The following is a 25,268-nucleotide window of genomic DNA, read 5'->3' on the forward strand; positions in this document are numbered from 1 at the left end:
GGAAATGAGGATATCTATCACCACTCGAGAGGGAGGGAGAAAAAGGGAGGGAGGGAGGGAGGGAAGAAGGGAGAGAGAGAGAGAGAGAGAGAGAGGGAGGCAGGCAGAGAAAGGGAGAATGTAGTGCACTGGAAGAGCTAGGCTGATCTGGCCATATCCACAATCTATCACCACACAAAAGGGAAGGAAGGAAGGAAGGAAGGAAGGAAGGAAGGAAGGAAGGGAGGAAGGAAGGAAGGAAAGAAGGAAGGAAGGAAGGACAGAAGCAAGAACGGAAGGAAGGAAGGAACTAAGGAAGGATGGAAGGAAGGACAGAAGCAAGGACGGAAGGAAGAAGGAAGGAAGGATGGAAGGAAGGAAGGAAGGAGGGAGGGAAGGGATGGAGGAAAATGGAGGAAGGGAGACATTAAGGGAGGGAAGGAAGGAAGTATGTGAGTAACAGAGGCGGAAAGTGAAGTAGAGTGGGACACTAAGCGAAGGAGAAGGAGCGTAGGGAGAACGGAGGGAAAGAGAGAGAAGAAAAGAGATAGAGAAGAGGGAGGGAGGGAGGGAGGGTGGGAGGGACAGAAAGAGGGAGAGAGGAAGGAATGGAGAGAAGGGAGGGAGAAAGTATTGGAACAGCGCAGTTGATCTTGCCATCTTTGCTATCTCATTCCCACCACACACAAGAGGGAGGGAGGGAAGGAAGGAAGAAAGGAGGCGGAAAAATGAAAATGAAGGGAGGAAAGAGCAGAGGATGAAAGGAGGGGTGGATAAAAAGGACTGAGAGGAGGAAGGAAGGAATGAATGAAGGAAGGAAGGAAGGAAGGAAGGAAGAACTGAAGGAAGGAAGGAAAATAGCGGCAGATCTCACTGGTCCTATTGAGCCCCTACTGAGCCTGTTATGGTTATGACTATGATATTATTTCTATCAATGTAAGGGAGTGAAAGAAGGAAGGAGGTTACGGAAAGAGGGAGGGAAGGACGAATATAGCTGGAGGGAGGGAAGGAGGGAGGGATACAGTGGGAGGGAAGGAGAGACACAAGAATACTTCCCCACTTCCACCCATCAATTCACCCATACGTATGCCGGCAGGAAAATGAAAGAAAGACCACATTACAAACATTAACGTTATCAACAACATTATGCATTTGAGAGTAAGTGAAAAACATAATCTGCTTTAAGGTTAGTGTATTAGTCTCGCCATTTTTAAACCCCGAGGGAAGGGTTCAAACCTCATATCTGGTGGACATTTAAAAATGGATGTGATTTAGCGGGTCTGGGATGAATCTCCTTGGTTACCATTCAGACATCCTCCAATCTTACTCCATTTGGCCATCAGTTGATCTGTACAAGGCTAACGAAGGAATGAGTCTCCTTGGTTACTATTCAAACTTACTCTCTAATCTGACTACACTTGGCCATCAGCTGAACTGAAAGAGGTTAGCGATTTTTGTAAAGGGAAAAATATCGATTAGCCTACAGTATTTTATTTCCTATCTGAATTACCTATAACAAAATCTAGCATGTAAAAATATAGGCATCAAAACACCTTAATTTTCACATGTATCTCTTTTCCTACACACACACACACACACACACACACACACACACACACACACACTCTCCCTTCGTACATCGCCAACGTCGGCAGGGGTTGCTTCAGGCCATCACTCTTCCTGGGGGGAGGAGGCTGGGAATCCTAACATAGAGTGATTCAGATACATAGATAATGACAGGTAAAGATACATATGCGGTGTACATACAGATACAAATACGGATGCAGATTAAAATACAGATACACAGACAGAAATATAGATACTAATACTGTTACCTCTACGGATATGGGGTACAAAGAGATGTTAGTACTCACGGTGTGGCGTGTGGGGCTGCCTCTTCCGTGATCTAAGGGGAGAAAAGAGAGTTAGAGGAGGAAGTACTTAGAAGGATGTGAAGAGGTGCGTGGCGGAAGTAAGTCATGTCTTTAAGGAAACAAGAAGGCGTCCTTATAATTTACTAAGTATATTATGTATCTATCATTTTTAGAGTCAGGCAGCTCTATATCATTCGAAGAGTCAAGTAGCTCTATATCTATCATTTTTAGAGTCAGGGAGCTCTATATCATTCGAAGAGTCAAGCAGCTCTATATCTATCATTTTAAGAGTCAAGCAGCTCTATATCTATCATTTTTAGAGTCAGGCAGCTCAATATCTATCATTTTTAGAGTCAGGCAGCTCTATATCTATCATTTTTAGAGTCAGGCAGCTCTATATCTATCATTTTTAGTCAGGCAGCTCTATATCTATCATTTTTAGAGTCAGGCAGCTCTATATCTATCATTTTTAGAGTCAGGCAGCTCTATATCTATCACATTTACAGTCAGGCAGCTCTATATCTACCATTTTTAGAGTGAGGCAGCTCTATATCTATCATTTTTAGAGTCAGGGAGCTCTATATCTATCATTTTTAGTCAGGCAGCTCTATATCTATCATTTTTAGAGTCAGACAGCTCTATATCTATCATTTTTAGAGTCAGGAAGCTCTATATCTATCACTTTTAAAACTAGTAATATTAGGCTTAGCAATTTTAAGTCTAACAATAATAGCTTTTTTTCTAGCAATTATATTTCCTAGCAATTTTGGATCTAACAATTTTAGGTCTAAGAATATTAATTTTGAAGGAGCGAAGAGAAACAGGTTTTTATTAGCCTTTATATAGTCAAGTAATTTCAGAGTCAATAAAGAAATAGGTTTTATATTAGTATTTGTATAGTCAAGTAATTTCAGAGTCAATAAAGAAATAGGTTTTATATTAGTATCTGTATAGTCAATTAATTTCAGAGTCAATAAAGAAATAGGTTTTATATTAGTATTTGTATAGTCAAGTAATTTCAGAGTCAATAAAGAAATAGGTTTTATATTAGTATTTGTATAGTCAATTAATTTCAGAGTCAATAAAGAAATAGGTTTTATATTAGTATTTGTATAGTCAATTAATTTCAGAGTCAATAAAGAAATAGGTTTTATATTAGTATTTGTATAGCCAATTAATTTCAGAGTCAATAAAGAAATAGGTTTTATATTAGTATTTGTATAGTCAATTAATTTCAGAGTCAATAAAGAAATAGGTTTTATATTAGTATCTGTATAGTCAATTAATTTCAGAGTCAATAAAGAAATAGGTTTTATATTAGTATTTGTATAGTCAAGTAATTTCAGAGTCAATAAAGTAATAGGTTTTATATTAGTATTTGTATAGCCAATTAATTTCAGAGTCAATAAAGAAATAGGTTTTATATTAGTATTTGTATAGTCAATTAATTTCAGAGTCAATAAAGAAATAGGTTTTATATTAGTATTTGTATAGTCAATTAATTTCAGAGTCAATAAAGAAATAGGTTTTATATTAGTATTTGTATAGTCAAGTAATTTCAGAGTCAATAAAGTAATAGGTTTTATATTAGTATTTGTATAGCCAATTAATTTCAGAGTCAATAAAGAAATAGGTTTTATATTAGTATTTGTATAGTCAATTAATTTCAGAGTCAATAAAGAAATAGGTTTTATATTAGTATCTGTATAGTCAATTAATTTCAGAGTCAATAAAGAAATAGGTTTTATATTAGTATTTGTATAGTCAATTAATTTCAGAGTCAATAAAGAAATAGGTTTTATATTAATATTTGTATAGTCAATTAATTTCAGAGTCAATAAAGAAATGGGTTTTTTATTAGCATTTATATAGTCAAATAATTTCGAAGTAAAATAATTTTGGTGTAGAAATCTGAAAACTAAAAAAAGTTACGAAAAAATTGGCTTCTTTCATCAATTTTATGGTCGAGTAATTTTTTTTTTTTTTTTAGTAATATTTGGTCTATTAATTTTAGGACCCCTATTCTTGTCGGTTGTGGAAGCTCCCTAACACCTCTTCCTTAGCGATTTATTTTTGTATATGGGGGGTTAATATTCTTTTGTATGTTATATGTGCAGAGTATGGAGATCTTGGAAGGATTTGTGTAACACAGAAGAGGACAGTTAGGTGTAATAAGCAAAATAAATCGCTTAGGAAATGGTGTTAGGGAGATTCCTCAACCACACACACACACTCACACACACACACACACACACACACACACACACACACACCTTTCATTCAAGGATCTTTAACTTCTTCAGGCCGAGGACTTTTTTATCTTATATTTTTTATTTTTTTTTTTGAGATTTAATACAGCTCAGGGTTGACTTTTTTTTGTATTAAATAAATTACTATGGATAAAACAGGCCAATTCGAAGGACTCTTGTTAGGTGAATGGCATTGGTAGGTAGGAATAATAATAATAATAATAATAATAATAATAGTGGTGGTGGTGGTGGTGGTGATGGCAGTAGTAGTAGTAGTAGTAGTAGTAGTGGTGGTGGTGGTGGTGGTGGTAGAATAATAAAATAATAATAATAATTATAATAATATAATAATAATAATAATAATAATAATAACAATAATAATAATAACACTAACTACTACTACTACCACTACTACTACTACTACCACTAAGCAAGACAGAGTAAGCAAAAGTTTCCGACACACTGTTACCTGTGACGATGATGGGTGTTACAAAAAATGCTTTAATGTGAAAAAAACACACTAAAATATGAAAAAAAAAAACAATAATATAAAAAACACAACAAAAAGAGTGTGAGAAGGAACGATGCTTTTTGACGGAGTGAAAAAATTTGGAAGGCAGGCTGGCCAAGGATTATTATGGGGACACTTTTTGCTCAACACTGTAACTTATTGCAACTGTTTTCCTTAAGTTTACAATGCTAATGTGTGTGTGTGTGTGTGAGTGTGTGTGTGTGTGTGTGTGTGTGTGACTGGGAATCTGTCAATAATTTTATAGCATTGATGAGGTACCGGTATGCACTTCAGGAATTTGATTTCGCTTATAAAATTATGTGAAGGAAGAAATCGTGGGAGCAAGGAAGGAAAGAAGGATGGGAGGGAGGGAGGGGGAAGGAAGGAAGGAAGGAAGGAAGGAAGGAAGGAAGGAAAGAAAGAAGGAAGAGTATGAAGGCGAAAAGAAAGCAAGAGATGAAGAAAATCGGGTGAGAGGATTAAGGATAAGCAAGACAGAAGGAGGAAAAGAATTATAGAGAATGGAAAGTAAAAGATAAAGAGGAGAAGGGAGAACGAAGGAAAGCAGGAGAGGAGAAGGGAAGGAAAGACGCCAGAAGGAAAGCGACGAGGAAAAAAGACGGGACGAAAAGAAGGAAGGAAGGAAGGGAGGAAGGAAGGAAGGAAGAGGAAAGAGGGAATGAAAAACAAAGACAGACCAGAAATAAATAAAAGAAAGAAGGATGGAAATGAAGTAGAGAAGGATAGGAGGAGGAATGGATGGAAGGTAGAAATGAGTGGCGGAAGAAAGGAAGGATGGAAGGAAGGAAGGAAAGAAGGAGTGAAGGAGTAGAGTGAAGGCGGTTTAAGCACATTCCTTCCTAGAATGCCCATCGATCAAACCCTCATTCTTCATCGATTCTTAGCGAGGACAAGAAAAGGGAATGAATGAATGAATGAATGAATGAATGATTGACTGAGTGTGGGAAGATAGGTAGGAAGGAAAGAAGGGAAGGAAGGGAAGCTGTAGGGAAGGAAGGAAGGATGGTAAGGAAGGGAAGTTGGAGGGAAGGAAAGAAGGTAGGAAGGGAAGCTGGAGGGAAGGAAAGAAAGGAAGGGAAGCTGGAGGGAAGGAAAGAAGGTAGGAAGGGAAGCTGGAGGGAAGGAAAGAAGGAAGGGAAGCTGGAGGGAAGGAAGGAAGGAACGGAAGGGAAACTGGAGGGAAGGAAAGAAGGTAGGAAGGGAAGCTGGAGGGAAGGAAAGAAGGTAGGAAGGGAAACTGGAGGGAAGGAAAGAAGGTAGGAAGGGAAGCTGGAGGGAAGGAAGGAAGGAAAGGAAGGGAAGCTGGAGGTAAAGAAGGAAGGTAAGGAAGGGAAGCTGAGGGAAGGAAGGAAGGTACGGAAGGGAAGCTGGAGGGAAGGAAGGAAGGTAAGGAAGGGAAGCTGGAGGGAAGGAAGGAAGATAAGGAAGGGAAGCTGGAGGGAAGGAAGGAAGGTAGGGAAGGGGTGCTGGAGGGAGGGAAGGAAGGTAAGAAAGGGAAGCTGGAGGGTAGGAAGGAAGGTAAGAAAGGGAAGCTGGAGGGTAGGAAGGAAGGGAAGCTGGAGGGAAGGAAGGAAGGAAGGTAAGGAAGGGAAGCTGGAGGGAAGGAAGGAAGGAAGGTAAGGAAGGGAAGCTGGAGGGAAGGAAGGAATGTAAGGAAGGGAAGCTGGAGGGAGGGAAGGAAGGAAAGGATGGGAAGCTGGAGGGAGGGAAGGAAGGAACGGATGGGAAGCTGGAGGGAAGGAAGGAATGGATGAGAAGCTGGAGGGAAGGAAGGAAGGTAAGGAAGGGAAGTGGAAGGAAGGAAGGAAGGAAGGTAAGAAAGGGAAGCTGGAGGGTAGGAAGAAATGTAAGGAAGGGAAACTGGAGGGAAGGAAAGAAGGTAGGAAGGGAAGCTGGAGGGAAGGAAGGAACGAAGGAGAGAATAGAAAACAAATGAATGAATGAATTAAGAGAGGATGAATGAATGAAAGGAGGAGTGAATGGAAGAAGAGAGGAGGGAGGAAGGAAGAGAAGAGGGAGGGAGGAAGAGAGGAGGGAGGGAGGAAGAGAGAAGAGAGGGAGGAAGAGAGGAGGGAGGGAGGAAGGAAGACGAGATGAAGGGAAGAGAGAAACAAGGAAGGAAAGAAGGAAGGGAAGGAAAGGAAAGGAAAGGAAGGAAAGGAAAGGAATGGAAAGGAAGGAAAGGAAAGGAATGGAAAGGAAGGAAAGGAAAGGAATGGAAAGGAAGGAAAGGAAAGGAAAGGAATGGAAAGGAAAGGAAGGAAAGGAAAGGAAAGGAATGGAAAGGAAAGGAAAGGAAAGGAAAGGAAGGAAAGGAAAGGAAAGGAATGGAAAGGAGAGGAAAGGAAAGGAATGGAAAGGAAAAGAAAGGAAGGAAAGGAAAGGAATGGAAAGGAAAGGAATGGAAAGGAGAGGAAAGGAAAGGAAAGGAAAAGAATGGAAAGGAAAGGAAAGGAAAGGAAAGGAAGGAAGGAAGGAAAAAAGAAGGGAGAACAAAGGGATGGAGGGAGGGAAGAAAGAAGGAGGTAAAGAAGAAGTGCAAAAGTCATCTCTTAAGCTGCAAAAAACTGACGAAAAAAAAGAAAAAGAAAGAAAATATGAAAAAAATCGTCAAAATGAAGGGGTTAATTTGTTCATCTAGAGGACGTCACTGATTTCTCGTGTGTGTGTATGTGTGTGTGTGTGTGTGTGTGTGAACAATAAAATGGAAAAACTATTGAACAGAATTGCACCAAACTTGGAATAATAACCAAGGACCATCAGAGGAACAAATGATTAAAATATTGGGTGGAAAAGGTCAAGGTCAACAGGGAAGATGGTGCTGCCCTGGAGGAGGTATGCGCTCTCTGTGTGCTCCCCTTCATTCTTCCTGCCACCAGACGATTTTATTCAGCATAGGAAAGCCCCTTAGGAGTGAAAATAAAGAAGGCTCTATCTAACCCCCTTTACCCTTCAGTTTAGTGCTCTTGAGGGACGCCTTCACGCGGTGGCACTGATACGACAGGATGGTGAAGTTGCCTGGTTATACAAACGTCCCTCTACCTCCTCCCTATCCCCAGAAAGGTGGATGGTGGGCGACAGCAGAAGGACAGTTTCATTATTTCGTTTCAGATGAACCTACAATAACAACAACAACAGCTATTACTACTACTACTACTACTACTACTGTTACTACTACTACTACTATGTAAAAGTCTCTCCTAAGGCTGAATAAAATCGTCTGCAGATAACATGAATAAAGTAAAAATTAGTTCCTGCTTTCTTCTCACCTTCCCTCTTCCCTTTTTTCTTTTTCCCTCCTCCCCCTTTCTACTGTACTTTTCCTCCTTTCTCCCCTTTTTCCCTCCTTCTCTACCACTCTCTCTCTCTTTCCCCGTTACTCTCTCTTTCCTTCGCTTTTTCCTTTCTTCTTGTCATACTTCTTTCCCATCCTTCCTCCCGTTCCTTTTTTTCACTTTCTTCTCCCTTCCTTCCTTCTCTCTCTCCTTCCCACCCACTCTCCTCTCCTCGCCTTCCTTTCCTTCCTCTCCCTCTTTCCGTCCTTCCTCCTTCTCCCTCCATTCCTCCCAGTGTTCCTCACCTCTTCCTTCCCTCTCCCTCTCCTTCCCTTCTCCTCCTTCTCTCCCTTCCCTCATTCTCCCTCTCCTTCCTTCCGTCCCACTCTTCTTTCCTCCTGTTTCTCTTCTTTCTTCTCCTTCCCTCCCCCTTTCTTTCCTTCCGCACCACTCTCCCTTCTCTCTCTCTCTCCTCCCATCCTCCTCTTTCTCTCTTTTCCTCCCCTTCACTCTCTTCTTTATTTCTCTCCCACCCCGTTTCCCCTCCTTCCTTCCTTCCCTTCTTTTCCTCCCCCTCTCCTTCCCTCCCTTTCCTCCCTCCTTCCTTCCTCCCCCTCCTTCTCTCCCTCCATTACAAATAATATAATGTAGTATTGTGCTATTGGGAGGTGTGGCTGATCTTACCAATACTCTCTCTCTCTCTCCCTCATACAAATTTACGCACGTCATTCTTTCATTTTTTCTTACCCCCCCTTCTCTCTCTCTCTCTCTCATATACATTTACAAACGTCATCCTTTCATTTTTGTCTTACCTCCCTCCCTCCCTCCCTCTCTCTCTCTCTCTCTCTCTCTCTCTCTCATACATATTTACACATGTCATCCTTTAATTTTTTATCTTACCTCTCTCTCTCTCTCTCTCTCTCTCTCTCTCTCTCTCTCTCTCATATAATTACACACGTCATTCTTTCATTTTTTACTTTACTTACATCTCTCTCTCTCTCTCTCTCTCTCTCTCTATCTATCTATCTATCTATCTATCTCCCCCCCTCTCTCTCTCTCTCTCTCTCTCTCTCACACACACACACACACACACACACACACACACTTTAACAAAAACTTTTGTTAAGAGATCAAATACAAATACTTTCAAAGTTATGATACAAAAATACAAATACAAACACCTTTCTTCCCAAATTTAAAAATACAGTTACAAATACAAATACCTACAAATCAGAATCACATTTTATCATCATTAATGCACGGAAAATTTCATAAACTGCCTGTAAGTAACAACACATAAAACAATATGAAGAAATACAAATACAAACACAAAACATTTTTTTCTGGGTGCAAAAATACAATTGCAAACACAAATACTTTGAAAATGCATTCAAGTACACCTCAAATACAAATACAGTTGTATCACGATCCACCTCTAAGTCACACACACACACACACACACACACACACACACAAACACACACACAAACGTCTTCCTATCTTCTTTCTGACAATTCTTTTTTTCCTCAATTATTATTATTCTTGCCGTGAAGAGAATTTAAAACTAGCTTTAATCCTTATAATAAAAAAAGTTAAATACAATGGTTTAGAGATAACATGACTCAACAACAAATATATCCTCGTAATGAAGGGGTTAAGAAAGACCTGACCGACTTAAGATGCTGAGAAAAGACTTAAGGAAATTTTACCAAGCCTCTTCTATATTAATCCAACCTAATCCTTTCTTTCTAATCCAGCCAAATCCTGTCTTCCTTTTATTAATCCAACCTAATCTTTTCTTCCTTGTACTAATCCAACCTAATATTTTCTTCCTAATCTTACCTAATCCTTTCTTCCTTGTATTAATCCAACCTAATCTTTTCTGTCATTAATCAACCCTAATCTTTTCCCTTCAGGTGGACGGGACCCTGACCAACACTGGCTTCGGTCTGCGTTGGTCTGTGGGCGTGGGGGAGGTGTGGGAGGTGAGGGGCGGCCCCACCCACTACACCCACGCCCTCGCCCACGTGGTGCTGCGGTGGTCCAACGCCCCTAAAGCCGCGGCCACGATGGGTTCCGAACACAGCCTCCAGGGCCAGATGTTTCCCGCTGAGGTAGGTGCAGAGGGGCATTTTTTTGGGGGGGGTGTTTTGGGGATTTTGGGGATTTTAGGGATTTTAGGGGGATTTTGGGGGATTTGGGGGATTTTTAGAATTTGAGGGTATTGAGGGACTAGGGGGATTTTGGGTGGATTGAGGGGTATTGGGGATTTTAAGAGTATTGGGGGATTGAAGAGATTTTGGGGGTAATGGGGGATTTTGGGGGGATTAAGGGGTATTGGGGGTTATGGAGGATTCTGAGGGTATTGCGGACTGTGGGGGATTGTGGTGATTTTAGGGGACTGAGGGGATTTTCGGGGTGTTGATTGGATTTTCGGGGAAACTGGGGGGATGATGGGGACTGAAGTGATTTTTTTGGGGGTGTTGTGGGGATTTTGGGGGGATTAATTGCATTGTTGGGTGACTGAAGGGTGAGGGATTGAATGGGAGGGTATGTGGGTGGGAGAAGGAAGCAATACTGAAAATGGTTAACTTAAAAAAATATATATGGACAGTATAGTTAACAAAAAAGGGAGGCTATGGATGAGGGGAGAGGAGAAATGGGAGAGGGATCTGGGGAGGTAGAGGGAGTGGAGAGAATGGAGATGGGGAGAAGAAGAGGGAGTAGAAAGGGGAGTTGGGGAGTAAGAGAAGACAGATGGTTCAAAACGCCTATAGTAGGACTCGCTTACGTTTGCGGCTGTGGTGTGGCCCGAACCTGTGTACAGTGTTGCCACTTTTTCAATACCGTTATCTCTCTCTCTCTCTCTCTCTCTCCTGGCGGGAAATGTGAGCCACCCTGAGTACTTTTGATTCTTTTATAAGTTATTTATAATTGTGCTTTCATTTGTTAATTTGGGTTTGTTATATTTAGTGATGCCGACAATGCATTCAATGCATGCCCCTCTCCTGCCTCTCTCTCTCTCTCTCTCTCTCTCTCTCTCTCTCTCTCGCTGTCAAGGCCACCGACTGGGTGTGGAAGTGTTGCCGCTCGCGAGTGAATAATGTTTTTTTTTTTTTTACTTCGGTATTGGCATATGCCTACTATTTTGTCCTACATATTAGCTTATGATTATAAATGTGATTATTCCTCGCCCTTAAAATTATGGTAAAAACCAGTAAATGTGAGCATTTTTCCCTAGCAACACCTGTACAAGCTATGCTTGGGTCTACGGAGGGGTACGTACTTTATTTTAGGCCAGACTGGGTGTGTGTTGCCACTCACAAGAATTACATGAATTATTTCTTTTACTTTGGATATTGGCATATTTCTTCTTTTTTCAGGCTCATTATCTTATATCCATAACTGTGGTAGTATTACCCACCCTAAAACTACGCTAAAAACCATTAAAAGTGACTACAATTTCTTTTAGCAACACTGTACAATATGTATGCCATGTTTCTGTTACTGTATAAATATTTTATGCATAATAAGATTACTGTTGATTCATCCATCAAAATACACAAGTGTAAGTTTTATTCATCTGAATTTATCGAATTTGTGATGCCTTGTACATAAATAGCTTCCGTTTCACATCGCAAGGTGGGGAAACGTGGCACCATTGTACACAGGTGCGGGCCACACCACAGCCGCAAACGTACGCGAGTCCTACTATAATGCTGCTTCTAGTTTGGCTGGAGAGAGAGAGAGAGAGAGAGAGAGAGAGAGAGAGAGAGAGAATGGACAGATGAGTATGGGAGGGCCTGGGTATGGAATTCTGTGACGGTCGGGTTAGGGGACCTTCGTGGGGTGGATGGTGAGGAGAGACTGAGTAGGAGAGCATACGGCTAAAAGAGGAACGTAATACTGAAGGTCTTACACAGCTTAGGAGTGCCGTTTCGAATTAAAAGAGTTTGATAAAACGTATATTATTCTATTTAATATTACAAGGTTTAACTAAGAAATTTCTAAGATTATTTATATAAGATTGGACGGAGAATTGAATCTACGCGTCCCTAGTTGAGAGGTAGGCACGCTAACTTATGCACCACAGACTACCCCATGGTCAAGTTCCACACACACACACACACACACACACACAAAACACACCAACTCACCCACAACACACCATCCCACCCACAACACATAACACACCAACCCACCCACCCAACCATCCACTCCCCTCCCCACACACACAATACCCCTCCCCATCCACACCCATCCCCCCAAGCTCCTCACCCACCCACACAAACCCATCACTCTCCCCACCAAAATGCCAAGTGAAAAACAACGTGGTAAATATTTCAGTACGTCGGCCAGGAGCAAGTGAAGAACTTGTGACGCATAAAGCAAATTTTTAGGAGAACTTGTGGTATTTAAATGTCGAGAAAAACAAAGAAACAATTTTATCAGTAAAGGTGAGTGAGAAGTATTTCGACAGGTAAAAGAATGATATTTATTTTTAAGTCAGTTTGGGGTGAAATTATAGGTCCCTCTCATATATACATAGATATATACATAAATATATAGGATACACACACACACACACACACACACACACACACACACACACACACACTCACTCAAAGGAAACAGACACACACACACACACTCAAAGGAAACAGACACACACACACACACTCAAAGGAAACAGACACACACACACACATACACACACACTCAAAGGAAACAGACACACACACACACACATACACACACACACACACACACACACACACACACGCACCTATAACTCACTTTCACCTGAAGAAAACCGTCTGGCTTTAGCTGTAATATAAATGTTAGAGTTACCCTGATCGTGAGACGGTTTAATTATGCTCCTATTAATCCTCTCAGGCTGGTATGGTTTGATTCTCAGCTAAATAAAATCGCTTGGAGGGGGAGAGAGAGAGAGAGAGAGAGAGAGAGAGAGTGAGAGAGAGAGAGAGAGTTGTCCCGACAATGAGAGACACAAAGGCGACAATATTAACACAAAGGAGACAGTATTAACACTCAGGCCCCTATGACTCTCTCTCAGTTGAATAAAATCGTCTGTCCTGAACATCACTAAACTTACCCCGAACACGAGAGGGTAAAAAAAAAAAAAATGAAAAATGCAAAAAAACTGCCATTCTCCCAATCAAATTTTCTCCCGCCATTCTCATCCTGTGTTTAGAAGCATATAATTACTTGTTGTATTCGTAGCAGCTGTCAAGTAGCGATTTAGGCTAGTGAATAAGAGAAGCACTAGGAGAATTACGGAAGATTTAGGAGTGGTCAGGAGTATTTACAACAAGAATTTAGGAGTATTTAAAATTTTAGGTGAATTTTAGGGATGCAATCGGGAGTATTAATGAGTACTCAGAAGTAACTGGGGATATTTACTAGTGTCAGAGGCAATTAGAAGGAATCAGGAATATATACAAGAAACTTGGGCTACTGAGGAGTATTAAAAAAAGCTCACGAGTACTGAGGAGTACTTAGTGGCATTTATAAGAAGTATTTAGGAACATCAATTAGTACTGGAAACAACTGAGGAGCATTAATCTCTAATTGGAGGCACCTGATTTTCCGCAGCCATGTGCTGGGAGACCAAAAGTTTGGTATTTCAGTTTTTTTTATAAATATGATTTTTGTCCTATGCAATGTACAAATATGTAAATACAATAAAAAAATAAACGAAGAATGTGTACTCACTCAGTGTGCCAGGAACAGGTGTTGAAGATGTGAGCAGACGGCAGAGAGGAGATGAGCTTCGGAACTCTGTAAAACTTTCCTTTATGCAAATTATGACTATCCACACACTTTCTGCGTACTCTTTTCCTTATTTCATTCACTCTGTATTATATTTGCAACCATTTTCAAACACATTTACTATATTTTGATATTTCAGTGGGTATAATGGATGCATGTAAATATGCAAATCATGGGTACTATTACAATATTACATTTCAGGCAGCGCTTTTTTACAGTTTTTCCACTGATTTCTAATTTCTTTTATTCTTTCTCGGATTTACAGTCTTCAAAGAATTCACAGTCACTTTTAAAGATATTTTCTATACTCAGAAATTGCAGTGGGTAACATTCACAACATACTCTATGGTATACTTTTTTATAGCACAGATTGGGATCAAATTATTCATGTATTTTACACTGGTTTCTAATGCAATAACCTTATATATGTTATACACACAGCAATTTACAATATTCTACTTTGCATTGTCACAGTTCAGAATTCTGGACGGGTGTGGAGGTCCTTGAAAAATTCCAAACATAAGGCTACCTACCCCACATTCCTTGTACCATGTGCTCACCTTCCTCTTCTGCTTTGGTTTCCTCACAGTATGCAGGCAGACATGACACAACCTCTGACTCACAGCTCGCGTCCCTGTGGGTGGCAGTTGCTGAATGTTATGCCGTTGTATTATAATCCTGTGCCTACAGTCAGTCTGTAGCTACTGCCAACCGGTGCCCTTGGGAACTCTTGGTCACAGCAACATATCTGGCCAGCAACTGTCTAATCACCTCCATTGTAAATAACCTGAGTGTTTTTTTTTTTTTTTTTTTTTTTTTGTAACCACATTGTACAGATCAAATGCATTCAGTACCGGTACGGAGACATCAACTAAATGAAAGAAAAGTTTCTTGTACCATTTGACTGTAGGGAGTATGCATTCCACCGCTCCAATTTCTGCATCAGATTTGTCTATGGGTGTCATGTTCTTGATGTAGTCAACTACACAATCAGGTTTCATGATACGCTTGTTTGTGCGATGACCAACTATGCCTGAGTCCACCATGGTGCCGTGATGTATGGTGGAAAGCATACACACTTCCCCCTTGTCAGTCCATCGCACTGACAGCAGTGGTGCACTCTGCAGTAACTAACATGTGCCACGCCTTTCACGACCCCCAAACTTGGGCATATGCTTACGGTTACGCCGCACTGTTCCCCATGACCCAGTTCCAAGGGTGTGGAGATAATCAGAAAGCATGGGGCTGATGTACTGGTTGTCAGTAAAATGTATATGACCCTTACCGAGATATGGTGCCATCATTTTCTTGACAACTGCCCCCGAGATCCCAGTGGGATCACTGGCTGGTACATCAACATTACTACCACTATACACTATCATATCTAATATTGTACCAGTTTTGCAGTCACAGAAAACAAACAACTTTACCCCGAAAATGTGGCGCTTGGAGGGTATGTACTGCCTGAATATGAGTCTTCATTTGAAAAGCATTAGTGACCCATCAATTACAAGTTTCTGAGAGGGCTTCAAATATTTCCGAACCTTATCAATCAACTGCTCAATCACTTTGACACATTTTCCAAAGTCTGTCCTCATCCACAGGGTTTTCATTGTCTGTGAAATGCAAAAATCTAAGTAACAACTGGTAACGGTCTCTTGTCATGTACTTAGGGAATATAGGGGTGTATATCAGAGGATCCTTATTCCAACAGTCCCTCAATAAATGTTTCTTCACAAGTGGCATTTGCATTGTGAGGGCCATGAACGAGTATAATTCTCTTCCTGTAGTGTTCTGCCGCCTACGCATCTTTGAATGTGGCAACAAAACTTGTCCCTGCATCCTATACTGATAATACCTGTTGGTCTCTTGAAAAATCCAGTCAATCATAGTATCATCAATACACAGATGGAAACAGTCTAACTCACTGCTGTTAGTATCAACATTAGCAGCACTGGTAACACCACTGTTACTATCATCAAAGTTATAGTCATTGGGGACATAATTAGTACCATCTACGCACATAAACTGAGGCATCTGTCGTCCTGCTCCACCTATGGTACCGGTAGGTCTCACACTAGTGCCGGAAGAGGCTTCACCAACATCATAATCACTCTCATCATCATCACTTTCATCACACTCATCTGACATTGGGATAAAGCCATCACTATCTTCTGCTATTTCGTTATCTGAATCACCTGAAAGGTCATCAGTACCAGGACTAGCAACTGGAGAGAGTGAATGTTGCCGAGATATACAGTACTTGGGAGGCTCGTGTCCAAAGAGCTTGACACCACCACTAACGGGTAAATCCATGGAATGTGCCACTGTCACAGACTTCTGCTACCACAGGAGGTTGTCGTGATGCAACTCTACCCCTTGATACTACTTTCCTCCGTTTTGGTGGTTGAACAACAGAGGTAGGAGGAGGGGAATCTGGATTTTCAGCCTCCGACTCTACTAACCCACATGTAAACAACGTGCTACTGAACGCCGCTTGTTCACATACTGCAAACACAATGATGACAACAACTAATATTGATAATTCTTTTAGTTTCTAGCTGCTTTGGCATACATTTGATAAAGATAATATTACATAAAAAATTTACATGCGATAAATACATACTGTACATCAGAATGTCCGTAATATTTTTTTCCGTGGAGGATGGGATCGAGTAGTTGCGACATGCTGCAGCTGACCACCTTCTCCGAACATGTCGCCCTTTCCCGTACTGTATGTGATATATTTAGTGAGATCAGGGTATGATTTTATTTATAAGCTCCCACAGATACACAATTTCATGTGTGGTATAGTTTTTCTGCTGTATTTCGATTTTATTTTGTAAGTAAATACAATATGAACTGCACACATACGAACACGGATGCAAACATTGGGTCTCACTTGATCCTACCCGTTCACAGTCATAGAAATCCTCATATACGGATTTCCCGGACGCAGCTAACCTGATACTCATATGAGGACGCCTGGACTCGATCAACAGGACACTTCATATGTGGACAGCCGGACTTCAAGAATATCTGAGAACATCAAGAAGTATTTAGCAACAACATTTGGGAATATTAAGCAGTATTTAAAAGTACTTGAATACACAGGAAGAAGGTAAAAGGGTATTCCACTATGATCTTAACCAGTTTTTAAGATCAATATATTAAAAGAAAGATAAGTACAGTAATTCAGATATTTTTTTTTTTAACTTTTCCGGACACCTACGAATCATTTCCAGATGTGTAAAATCTTCTGGTGTTAGCTAAAGAGAATATAAATTTGTCCCGACCATTAGACGGTTCATTCAGATGCGTTTTAATTAGATACACTTGTTTGGTTGTGAAAAGTGTGTGTGTGTGTGTGTGTGTGTGTGTGTGTGTGTGTGTGTGTGTGTGTGTGTGTGAGAGAGAGAGAGAGAAACACGCATATACTGTACATATATGTGCTGTCTCTCTGTCTCGCGCGCGCACACACACACACACACACACACACACACACACACACACACACACACACACACTTACCTACTCCCTTAGACACTGCATTGACAACTACCTCAAAAACAACTGACAGCACCCCAATAGACAGCCGCCAGACAGACAGCAAAATTAGACAGGCCTTTTCTATAACAGGAGTAATTGTGATTGTGAAAGGAGTGGGTGATTATAAGGAGAGAGATAAGATTATTGTGTGATATTTGGATTTTACAGTGGTTCTTTGAGAGAGAGAGAGAGAGAGAGAGAGAGAGAGAGAGAGAGAGAGAGAGAGAGAATGATGTAGAGGGCCCATCGCGACACCCCAACATCGGGAAACAATAACAGAACACAAACATCTCCCTCGTGTGTGGTGTGGTGTGGTGTGGTGTGGTGTGGTGCATGTGGTGTGGTAGAGGTGTGGTGCATGTGGTGTGGTGTGGTGTGGTGCATGTGGTGTGGTGTGGTGTGGTGTGGTGTGGTGTGGTGTGGTGCATGTGGTGTGGTGTGGTGTGGTGTGGTGTGGTGTGGTGTGGTGTGGTGTGGTAGGGATGTGGTGGACATGGTGTGGCAGGGGTGTTGTGGATGTGGTGTGGTGTGGTGGATGTAGTGTGGTAGGGGTGTTGTATGGGTGTGGTGGATGTGGTAGAGGAGTGGTGGTTGTGGTGTGATAGGTACCTGCCTAATAGCAGTGTGGTGGTGTGGTATGATGGGCATTATCGTGTGATGTGATGTGATGTGATGTGGTGTGGCGGTGACTATGTGGTAGGGATGTGGTGGTGTGGTGAAGCAATGTGAGAGGGATGGTGTGGTAGTGCGGAGAGGGGATGAGAGAGGGAAGTAAGGCAGGAGGTAAGAAAAAATAAAGAGAGGAATGAAAGAACCGAAGAGGCAAGAAAAGACAGAGGTACTTGGTGATGGTGTGGTGCGGTGTGGTGGGGTGTGGCGTGGTGCCCTCGACGTGAAGGGGTTACGTTAGAGATCAAGCCTACGAGTGTGAGAGATAGTGAAGATAGAGGCTCTCCCCCACCCCCCACCCCCCGTGCATAATAGCCAACAGTAAAATGAAAAAAAAAAACATGAATGTAGGATTTTTTTATTTTTCTTTCTTTTTCCTCCCAGCTATTTTGCCGTGAGAGAGAGAGAGAGAGAGAGAGAGAGAGAGAGTCAGGTGGGAGGAGATGAATGATGAATAGGATGAGGGAAAAGTTTGGTAAGGGAGGAGAGAAGGGACAGAAGGACTGAGACTGAAGGAAAGGAAGGAGGGAAGGAAGAGGGAAGAAAGGAGAGAAGTACAGTGGGTTTGGAAGGAAAGACGGGAGGAGGAAGGAAACAAGGAAGGAAATACAGATGGGATCGAAGGAAGGAAGGAAGGAAATACAGAAGGGATGGAAGGAAAGACGGAAAAAGGAAGGAAGGAAGGAAGGAGAGAAATACAGTAGGGATGGAAGGAAAGACGGGAAAAGGAAGGAAAGAAGGAAAGAAGAAGATAAAATTCAAAGAAAAATGTAAGAGGGAAATAAAGGAAGGAAGGCCCTGGAAAAGGTGTGGGTGGAGGAGAGAGAAAAAAGAGAGAGAGATGGAGAGAAGATAAGAGAGTAGAGAGGAGAGCAAAAGAGAAAAACTTGAAAAAAAGAGAGAAAGGAGGAAAGTTGAAATGAAAGAGGAACTATGTGAAAGAGGATGAACAATAAATGATGGAATATACGAGGGATGAAAGGAAAAATCTGAGAGAGAGAGAGAGAGAGAGAGAGACACACACACACACACACACACACACACACACACACACACACACACACACACACACACACACACACAGCAGGAGACAAAGTTAAGATATGAATATTTTGTGCACTCCAAACTTCTGCATGAGACCTGGCAAATTGAAAGTCTCTGTTTTTCTTTCTCTCTGTGTTTTTTCTTCTTGTCTTTATTTATGTTTTTCTTTGTGTTTTTTGCGCTTTTTTTTTCATTTTTTTTTTTCTATGTGACTTTTTCCTTCTCTGTTTTGCTTTGTTTTTCTTTTTGTTTTTCTTTCTGTGTTTTTCTTTCTGTTTACTCTTTCTCTTTGTGTTTTCTCTGTTTTTCTTTGTTCTTTCTGCGTTTCTCTCAGATTTTCTTTCTTTGTGTTTTTCGTTGTGTTTTACTCTGATTTTCTATTTTTTTAGTGTTTTTCTTTGTGTTTTGGTTTGTTTTTCTTTGTGTTTCCCTGTGTTTCTCTTTTTTTTCTTTCTCTGTCCTTTTTGCGTTTTCTCTTTCTCTTTCTTCCATTCTTTTATTCATTCATTCATTTCCTCCCCCCCTTTTTCTCTTTCTCTCTCTTGCTTTCTTTCTCTGATCTTTCTTTCTTTCTTTCTGGCTTCCTTGTTTAGTCACATCTGTCTATAATCTCTTGTTTCATTCGTTTCATCATTCTCTCATTTTCTTTTTCATTTATTCACAAGTAACGTTGGGTCTGGTTAGTACTTGGATGGGTGACCGCCTGGGAACACCAGATGCTGTTGGCATCCCTACGTGTCAAGTGGGGTTGGTGGAGGATTAGTGCCCCTCCCTGTAAAAATAATTAACTCTAAGCCCTTGGTCACCCCGTTTGGGATACATGGCGTCTGGCAATGAATGAAAAATGAAACTATATATTTCTTTTCCTTTCTATACTTTTTTTTTTTTACTTTATCTATTTTTTTTTTGTCATTTTTCTTCGAATAACTGTTCACCTATTCTCTCTCTCTCTCTCTCTCTCTCTCTCTCTCTCTCTCTCTCTCTCTCTTTCCCAGGACTATGTGTCTTGTCACTGTCTCCTCTCCATTACATCCGACTTCCTTATCTTCCCACTTAATCAAGTTACTCCTTCATCCCAAGATTCCATTTATCTTTTTTAATTATTTTCATGACACAAAAGATAAAGAAGAAAAAATAGTATTCATAATCTACATAAAGCGTCCTTATCTTTAATATGGGGATAGGGTAAAAAATTTGGCGCAAATACTGTTTATAAATACGTACTCTGAGTTGACCTATCATTGCAAAATTTTGCATGTAGGTAGTAGAGGTCAAGGTGATTCGACCCAATCTGAGTTGAGCTAATTGGCCACTTTCTTTGTTTCTTTCTATTTTTTTATGTGTCCGATTCTTGGCAAAGGCTTCAAGGCCTATCCCCAGGGCATATCCCCAGTACTCCTCCCACATCTCCACATGTCACCACTTCGGCGCTAACACCCACCGTCCATATTGAATACATGCTAGGGTTGCCTCATACAGGACTGGTGTATTGCGAAGTTTAGGGTACAAGGATGTTGAAAGTATCGACATTGATAATATTGGTAGTAGTAGCACAAATCGCGTTTAAAATGAAAAAAAAAATCGTTTGAAAACAGAGTGGATATCATATTAATTACTTGACTAATGTTATGTGTCTATTTTATCGTATGCATTGAAAGTACGATATCGAAGACAGTCCATTTTATCACAGTGTTTGAGATGGCGCTTATTATTCAACTTTTTTTTCAGAATAAATGGATGCATAACTTTATTCACCCGGTGCCTTCGATCTAAAGTCAATGCTCTTTACACACTTTCACACCATAGTAGTCTGTTTCAAACGCAAATATGTTGTAGCCACACACACACACACACACACACACACACACACACACACACACACACACACACACACACACACACACACACACACACTCTCTCTCTTTCTCTCTCCACACCTTCACACATACACACCCCACCATTAACTCCCCCAAAATGAAAAAAAAAAAAGGAAAAAATTGCTAGGAAAACAAGGCCCTAGATCGTCATTGTGAACGGCATAGCAACGAGAGAGAGAGAGAGAGAGAGAGAGAGAGAGAGAGAGAGAGAGAGAGAGAGAGAGAGAGAGAGAGAGAGAGAAGGGAATCAAGGAAGGTACCACACACACACACACACACTACAGATATATACAGACAGATACAGATAAACAGAGAGAGAGAGAGAGAGAGAGAGAGAGAGGCATCAGCTGTTCCACTGTAAACACAGCTGGTTGATCGCCTTTCCATAACACTCATTCCTTCAAGATTTTTTCCGGGAGAGAAGAAGGGAGGGGGTAGAGGATGGAAGGGGTGGAGAGAAGAGGGGGAAGAACTGGGGAAGGGAAAGGGAGAGAAGGGTAAGGGGAAAAGGGATGGGAGTGGGGAGAAGGGGAACGGAAAGGGAGAAGGCAAGGGGAAAGAGAGAAGGGAATAAAGGGAATAGAAGTAGGAAGGGAGAAATGGGAAAGAACTAAGGGGGAATGGGGGAGTTGGAAGGGGTGGGGGGAGTGGCAAGAAAGAGGGAGGGGGTAGGGGGAAGGTAGGTGAAAGGGGAAATGAACATGGATAGGATGAGATGGGGAGATGGGAGGGGAAAGAAGAGAGAGAACGGAGAGGGGAATAGGAAGAATGGAGAGGGAAGCGAGAGGGAGAAAAAGAGAAGAGAGATGGAAGACGGGGAGGGGAGTACTGGAAGGGGAGCTGAGAAGAGAGGGGAGAAAAGCAGGGGAGTGATGGAGGGGAAGCGAGAGGGAGGGAGGAGGAAGAGAAGGGAGGGAGAAGGAGGCGAGAGGGAGAAGGAAGAGGGATTTGGAAAGTTAAAATGGGAGGGGAAAGTAAAAAGAAAGAATGGGGAGTTGGGGAAGGAAGAGGAAAGAGGAAGAGGAATAGGAAAAAGGAAGAGGAAGAGGGGGAATGGTTTTAAAATGTCTCCAATGAATGTGAGGAAGAAAATGTGAGGGAGGGGAGAGAGGGGAGGGGAGGGAGTGGAGAGAGGGGGAGGGGAGGAGGGAGTGGGGAGAGGGGGAGGGGGAGGGAGACGGGGGAGGGGGAGGGAGACGGGGGAGGGGGAGGGAGACGGGGAAGGGGTGGAGGGAAAGAGGTTTAAATAGCCCTGGACCATATGAATGATAGAGAGAGAGAGAGAGAGAGAGAGAGAGAGAGAGAGAGAGAATGACGAGTAGGAGGGGACAGGAGAGGGGAATGGAAGAGGAAGATGTGAGAAGGACTGGGGGAGTAGGAAGAGGAACAGCGGAAGAGAGAGAGGGGAGAGGAGGAAGACAAGATATAATGGTTGTTTATGAATATGAGGAAATATGCTGAGGGGAGGAGGGGAGGGGAGAAGAGGGTGGGAGAAGAGGAGAAATAGGGAAGAGGGGATGGGGCAGGAGGAGTGAGAGAGGATGAGGGGGGAAGGCGATGAGGGGAAGGAAAAAGTGAAAGGGGAGTACCGTAGGGAAAGGGGAAAAGGAAAGGGAAAAATGAAAATATTAAAAAAAAATAAGTAAATGGGTAACTGCAGTAAATAGGATGAAAATGGGGCTCTGAAGGATTTTGGATCTGAAAAAAACAGAGTGATATTTACAGACACACAGAAAAAAACTAAGGCAAAAAACGAGACGAAGGTGTTTGGAAATTATTTGTAAATCCACGTAATGGGATTGTGGAGGTGTGTGTGTGTGTGTGTGTGTGTGTGTGTGTGTGTGTGTGTGTGTGTGTGTGTGTGTGTGTGTGTGTGTGTGCGTGGATAGGCCATATTAGAGGTCACAGATGCTTCCAACCAATATAAGGCTGTTTTGTTTTTGTGGTGTGTGTGTGTGTGTGTGTGTGTGTTAGAGGTGGAGGAGAGATGTAACAATGGTACTGGTGTGGAGAGGTGAGAGAAGATCAGGAGAGTAGATGATACAAAGTGAAGAGAGAAAAAGAGGAAATAGATAAAGAAGAAGTGTTTTTGTAGCTAGCGTGTGATAGCAGTACTGAAGTGACGAGGAGGAGGAGGAGGAGGAGGACAAGAAGAAAAAGAATAAGTTGTTGTTGTTGATGATGATGATGATGACGACGAAGAGAAGGAGAAGGAGAAGGAGAAAAAGAAGAAGAAGAAAATGAGGAAGATGGTGATGATGATGATGATGATGATGATGATGATGATGATGAGGAGGAGGAGGAGGAGAAGGAGATAGAAGAGGACGAAGAGACGAGGGAGAGGGGGGGTAGGAGGAGGAGGGGGAGGAGGAGGAGGAGGAGGATTACACAGGATTACACAGGATTACACAGGAGAGCAAACAGCAACAGACCTTATGGTCCTTTCGAGGCTGCTTGTTAGAGAAAACTGACTACAAGATTTAACTCTACATGTTGAAGGATAAGGATAGTAAAGCAAGAAGGCTCCCCCCACCACCAAACCCTCCAGGAAAAAGTGAGAAAAACCACCATGCAGCATGGAAAAACTGACATGGAAATTTTATAGGAAACACTGGAAAGGAAATGTCACATTCTATAATACTTTATCTATGAGCAACCCGATAGAGTAACCTGAAAGAGAAAGTAAACAAATAAAATAATAGTTACGCCATGACATTATAAACCGGTTACATTGAGTTAATGGGAAGTCTGTGGACATAACGTGGAAGCTACACACTGCACAGTGTGGATGTTTAGGGGTGGTGCAGCAGCCTTGCCTGGCGCTTTTAAGGTAGGCAGCAGTCAAACAGGCCCTAGCTCCGTTTGCTCCACTGAGACAAGGAACTCTCCCATGTGGGACAAGTACACAAGTTTCATCCTGAAGCAGTGACCCCTGGTACATTAAAAAAAATCCCGATGGTGGTCACTTGACTAACAGGGACCCTCAATGATCCACAGCCCATCACAGGTCGAAAGTAAGAGTAGTGACCGTTAACTCAGGGTTATCTGTGCAGATCCTAATCTGTGCTTATATTGCTTTCTTTGCGCTGGGGAGATTGAAAAGTATATGGGACGGGTGTCTTAGATAAAAGGGGACTGCACAGTGCACAGTGTGGATGTGCAATGCACAGAGTGGATGTTTAGGGGTGGTGCGGCAACCTTCCCTGGCGCTTTTTAGGCAGGCAGCAGTCAATCAGGCAATAGCTCCGTTCACTCCACTGAGACAAGGAACTCTCCCATGTGGGACAGTACACAAGTTTCATCCTGAAGCAGTGACCCCTGGTACATTAAAAAAAATCCCGATGGTGGTCACTTGACTAACAGGGACCCTCAGTGATCCACATCCCATCACAGGTCGAAAGTAAAAGTAGTGACCGTTAACTCAGGGTTATCTCTGCAGATCCTAATCTGTGCTTACTGTATATTACCTCATTTGCTTTGGGTAAATCGAAAAACGTATAATGACGTGATGTGACGCTATGTTAAGTTTATGGGGTGTCCTGTAGACACGAGGGGACTGCACAGTGTGGATGTTTAGGGGTGGTGCAGCAGCCTTGCCTGGCGCTTTTAAAGTAGGCAGCAGTCAATCAGGCCCTAGCTCCGTTCACTCCACTGAGACAGGGAACTCTCCCATATGGAACAAGTACACAAGTTTCATCCTGAAGCAGTGACCCCTGGTACATTAAAAAAATCCCGATGGTGGTCACTTGACTAACATGGACCCTCAGTGATCCACAGCCCATCACAGGTCGAAAGTAAGAGTAGTGACCGTTAACTCAGGGTTATCTGTGCAGATCCTAATCTGTGCTTATATTGCTTTGTTTGCACCGAATAAATTGAAAATGTATAATATCGTGACGCAACACTATGTACGGGTACATTGTTTACGGGGTGTCTTGTAGACTAAAGGGGCATGAACTTACATGTACCGTAGCTATAAAAGCAAGTTATTCGGACAGAAAAAGAGTCAGCTGAGGATTTTCTTGCAAATACTTGTCTAATTTGTTTTTGAATGTCTCAATTGAGATACTGTTCACGGTATCTGAGGGTAATCTGTTCCAGATATTTACAACTCTGTTAAAGAAGAAGTATTTTGCTTCGTGGGATTGGAATCGCTTTCCCATGATTTTGCAGCCATTACTTCTGGTTTGACTCGACCGGTCTATATCAAAATATTTATTCATGTCTAAGTTGTCATATCCCTTCATGATTTTGAAAACTTCAATAAGGTCCCCTCTTAACCTGCGCTTCGTTAGGCTAAATAATTTAAGTTCTTCAAGGCGTTCCTCATATGGTTTGTTTCTAAGTCGTGGTATCATTTTTGTGATTCTTCGCTGAATTTTCTCTAATTTTTCAATGTCCTTTCTGTAGTACGGAGACCAGAATTG

At 41.8% G+C, this 25,268-nt stretch overlaps 1 protein-coding gene across 2 annotated transcripts in view; it reads left to right on the top strand.

The window, feature by feature from the left end:
- The window catches only part of LOC145418005 (carbonic anhydrase-related protein 10-like), a 339,202-nt gene that overhangs the window by 58,268 nt on the left and 255,666 nt on the right, over positions 1-25,268 (top strand). For both annotated transcript variants that reach the window (XM_080286543.1, XM_080286544.1), the window contains exon 3: positions 9,826-10,023. In XM_080286543.1, coding sequence (XP_080142669.1) covers positions 9,826-10,023 — 198 coding nt within the window. The remainder of the gene's footprint in view (positions 1-9,825; positions 10,024-25,268) is intronic.

Source organism: Coenobita brevimanus, chromosome 112 (assembly GCF_032717465.1).
Source record: "Coenobita brevimanus isolate Jiangsu-jjx chromosome 112, ASM3271746v2, whole genome shotgun sequence".
Classification (NCBI taxonomy): Eukaryota; Metazoa; Arthropoda; class Malacostraca; order Decapoda; family Coenobitidae; genus Coenobita; species Coenobita brevimanus.